General features: G+C 31.8%; 1 protein-coding gene across 1 annotated transcript in view; it reads left to right on the top strand.

Annotated features, from left to right (window-relative positions):
• Positions 1–4448, top strand: part of LOC106880106 (small conductance calcium-activated potassium channel protein 1) — a 514884-nt gene that overhangs the window by 446144 nt on the left and 64292 nt on the right. The window contains exon 10 of the mRNA XM_052972057.1: positions 1552–1626. Within this exon, the coding sequence (XP_052828017.1) occupies positions 1552–1626 (75 nt within the window). The remainder of the gene's footprint in view (positions 1–1551; positions 1627–4448) is intronic.

The following is a 4448-nucleotide window of genomic DNA, read 5'->3' as shown; positions in this document are numbered from 1 at the left end:
ATTGATAATTTTTACCTTTAGGGTCTTTTACACATGCTAAGCCTCTGATATTATTATAAACAATAATATCCTCATATATATGTGTATGTATATATATATATATATATATATATATATATATATATATAATGTATGTATGTGTATATGTGTATATATATATATATATATATCTTTACATACATATTTATGTATACATGTAGATAGATAGATGTACATAAATGTGTGTGTGTGGTTGTGTGGTAAGAAGCTTGCTTTCCAACCAAATGGTTCCATGTTCAATCCCGCTGTGTTCCCCCTTGGGCAAGTGTCTTCTACTAAAGCCTCAGGCCAACCAAAGCCTTGTGAGTGGATTTGGTTGACGGAAACTGAAAGAAGCCCATCTTATATATATGTATAACTCCCAGCTGTTGGATGGTTATTTGACTCTAGTGAATGCATCCTTCCTTTGACAGAATTTGTTCTCGTGTCTTGGAGAATATCCAACAAAACGCATCCTCTTTACCAAGTAGGCTTAGCAGGGTCACTAGTTTAGGCACTGACAGCTCAATCATGCGACTGATAGGATTGTCCAACATGTCACCAGTAGCACTAAGATTGAACTGACATACATACATACATACATACACACATGCATACATATCTGCATACAAGCATATTATACATACATACATACGCACTTACATACATAGATACATACATATGCATATTCATACACACAAACATGCATAGATTTTTATTTTTTAATTTGTTATTTAGATATATGATTTACTGTAACTGTAAATGATTTTGTTGATCAAAGAACGTTCTAGATATTTGAATAAGTAGAAATTGTTTAGTTACGTTTGTTTTGTCTTTAAGTTCACCTTACACTCAGTTGAGCTGATTTTGTTGCAAAAAAACCACATTTTGTTTGGAATTAAATAAGTTTCATGATATAACCACAGGCTAATTCCTCACATGTAAAATTTAAAAAATTTAATAAATTGAGTATACCTGTCAACTGCACATAGATGCCTGATGAAATGGTCTGGTTATGTAATAATATGATGTAATACATTATTGAGCAAATAAATAACCATTTTATGGAAACATTCATAACATAACGTAAACAATATTTCTATTCATATTCTTTTATTATTACATATATATATATATATATATTAGAAATTAAGAATGTGCATTTGTCATTAGTTAATGGATAATAAATAATCATACTGACTGGTATTTGTAATTGTGAAAGTTCATTTGATACACAAATTCATATTATTAACTTATTGCAAATCTTTATGACATATATTTGCGTCTTTATGAATATTTATGAATTCTGCTACTAATTTTTGTAATTAGTGTTTCAAATTAGTCCTCAAGCAAGAACAAAAAAAAAAAGATAATAATGAAGCTATCTAATCAAGTCCGAAAAAAAAAGCATCTTTAATTTACGTTTTAAAGATTAAAATCAAAATGCAAAAAAGCAACAGAAAAATTTCGTCGACCCTTTATTTTTCAAGCAATTCATTTTTACTGTGGACCGCATTTCCTTTCCAATTTTAGGGCATAGGAAACGCAGGGTTGGACCCGCTTACCCGTGGCATCTATATATCCATTCCGCACGCCCAATACCAGCAGGTTTGCCCATTTCCCCAGTTTCCCAATGTTCTAAGTGGTCTGTGAACTAGTTGCCCGATGCTTCAATCAAACTAATCTTTTTATTCTGCTTTTTGATATGCATTTTCTTTATTGTAACATTTTTTTTTCAATTTCCTTTTCTCTCTCACTCTCTTTCTCTCTTTTTTTTTTTTTTTGGCGACAGCTTTCTCCAATGTCTGTTGATTTTTGGTTGTCTTTCCTTTTTTTTTTTAACTTCTAGAATTATTATGATATAAAATAACAAACAAAAACTAAGTAACATCATATGGAAGTTAGCTGATGAAATCTCCTCCAATGATGAGCTGACTTGAAGAAGTGTTAAAATGTCACATTCTTCTGTGATTAAATAGTTTCAATTTTGATAAACAGTTTTTAAAACGTTTCTTCATCCTAATTCTAAAATCGATTGATTGGAAAATTGAATTCACGCCAATTTTATTTTAAACTTTTCAATGACATATAGAGAAATTTTCAAGTCAGCTTTAGTTCAATTGTTGTTTTGGAATCTATTAAAACTCAGAATGGGAACTGGTTCTCTTTTTTTCCTTTGTCTTTTTTTTTTTTGTTCCTCTATCACTCAGCTTTCACATAAAAACAATGACAATAAACAACAAAAAGAAAAACTTAATTAAGGTGATCTTGTGATTCTTTGGAGAAATATGTCAAAATTATGTCCTACTTTTAATCCAAAACCTACCAGACCAGTGGGAAAATTAAAAGTACTTCACCACATATGAAGTATGTTCAAATTTGAATTTGAATAAGATCAAATTGTAAGTAGATTCAAATGCACAACACTTTGAGCAAATACCAAATTATATAAACACTATCCATTCTCATGCAGACACATCATGAATTCCACTCATCCACACCCCCATCAACACAACACCCCACACCCTAATCATTGTAAATCGGTTAATACAGAAATCAGTTAATCAGAAATCAGTTAATACAGAAATATAAACACTAACTGTACCAGAAAACTTTGATACACAAATTCATAAAATATAGTGGGATAAATAGTTAAAGAAATTGCATAGACTCTACTTTTATGTTTTCAATTCATTTTTAAAATAACAAAGAATTTAGTAAAATAACTTAGTAATTATTAGACTAGTAATTGGAAATGGTATATAAATTAGCATGAAATTTTGATGGAATGCTTTAATTTAGTTCACTTAAAAACAGAAAGTTTGTATCGTAGGACTAAAGATGGAATCAAGGTTGTTGGTATTAAAAGAGCTAAGAAGAAATTTTGAGGGAAGGCTTTTACATTGCTTTAAAACAGGAAGTTCATATTATAGGACTAGGAATGATCTCAGGAGGATTAGAGTCAAAAGGGTTAATATGACCATGTAAGGCATTGTCTTTTTTTTTTTTTATCTAACTCTATACTAAATTTACCTGTTTATTTGAGCCAAATTCAACCTCTCATACCTACCCTACAATGTTGTTTCTGAATATAAACAATCATTTCATCAAAACTTCAAAGCTACAAGATAATGCATTATTAATTCAAAATCATCATCATCAATATTTAAAGTCTGTTTCCCATACTGGCATGGGATTAGACAGTTTGACTGGAGATGGTAAGCTGGAGATCTGCACCAGGCTCCAATCTGTTTTGGCTTGGTTTCTAAGGGTGGATGCCCCTTTTAATGCCAACCACTCCACAGAGTGTAGCAGGTGCCTTTTACCCAAATGCTAGAAAGTTAACTAATTGCCATAAATTAATCTCTCCCTTGATTTAACCCCATTTAGCATCATGAGAACTTTTAGCAGAGTCCACAATGTTCCAAACATTCAGGTCTCAAGTTTGAGGATAATTGCCTCTTTTACATTTGCTTGTCTTGGAGGCCCTGTGAAGAATTACAGGCTCCTACCTTCTCTCCTGACTGAAAGATAAAGGGTAAAATAACAAGACATCTGAGTATCTACCCTGAAATTTCATCACAATGTCCCTCCACATACACACTTTAAAAGTATAAAACAGTGTTACGTTTAACCCTATTCCCCACAGCATCAGCTTTAATCTCCGGTATTCTACCATACAACATTAACTATATACCTCTGTGTGATGTTTAACCATAATACTACACAATACCATATTAATCCCATTACCATAATGTTAACTTAAACCTTATTATCCATGTCATCTTTAACCATATTACTACAGCATAACTCAATTAACTCTCTACTACAACATTAACTTTAACCATAATACAAACACCATATTATGTTAACCAAATTTCTTCATGTCAGGTTTAAACCTAATACTGGACCGTATTATCTTATTTCTAATCTTTACCGTCAGATTTAAACCCTATTTCAGACTATACCATTTTAACCATTCCATTATGCAGTGCCAGTGTTAAACTTACTACCTGTTCATATTACCTTAACCCTTCGCCACACATATTTAAACCTAATATCAGACCATGTGACCTTCACCCTACCCCATAACACCATATGTAAAACCTAACAACATACCATGATAATTTAACCAGCTGCCACAGGGTCAGTTTTATGCCACAATACTAAGGTATTAGATTTGTCCACAGGGCTAGAGTTAACCTTAAAGCTACCAAAATGGTATATGTCCACTACTGAGGGTTATATACATATGTTGGCACAAACAGAGAGAAGAGCAAATGAGGGCAAGGGGCCTTGTGAGAGGCAGATACAGAATAGGGTAAACAGATACATTCACACACACACACATACATGCACACACACACATGCACACACACACACTATATATATATATATATATATATATATATATATATATATATATATAT

This window comes from Octopus bimaculoides, chromosome 12, assembly GCF_001194135.2.
Source record: "Octopus bimaculoides isolate UCB-OBI-ISO-001 chromosome 12, ASM119413v2, whole genome shotgun sequence".
Taxonomy (NCBI): Eukaryota; Metazoa; Mollusca; class Cephalopoda; order Octopoda; family Octopodidae; genus Octopus; species Octopus bimaculoides.
This window is presented reverse-complemented; position numbering and strand designations above follow the sequence as displayed.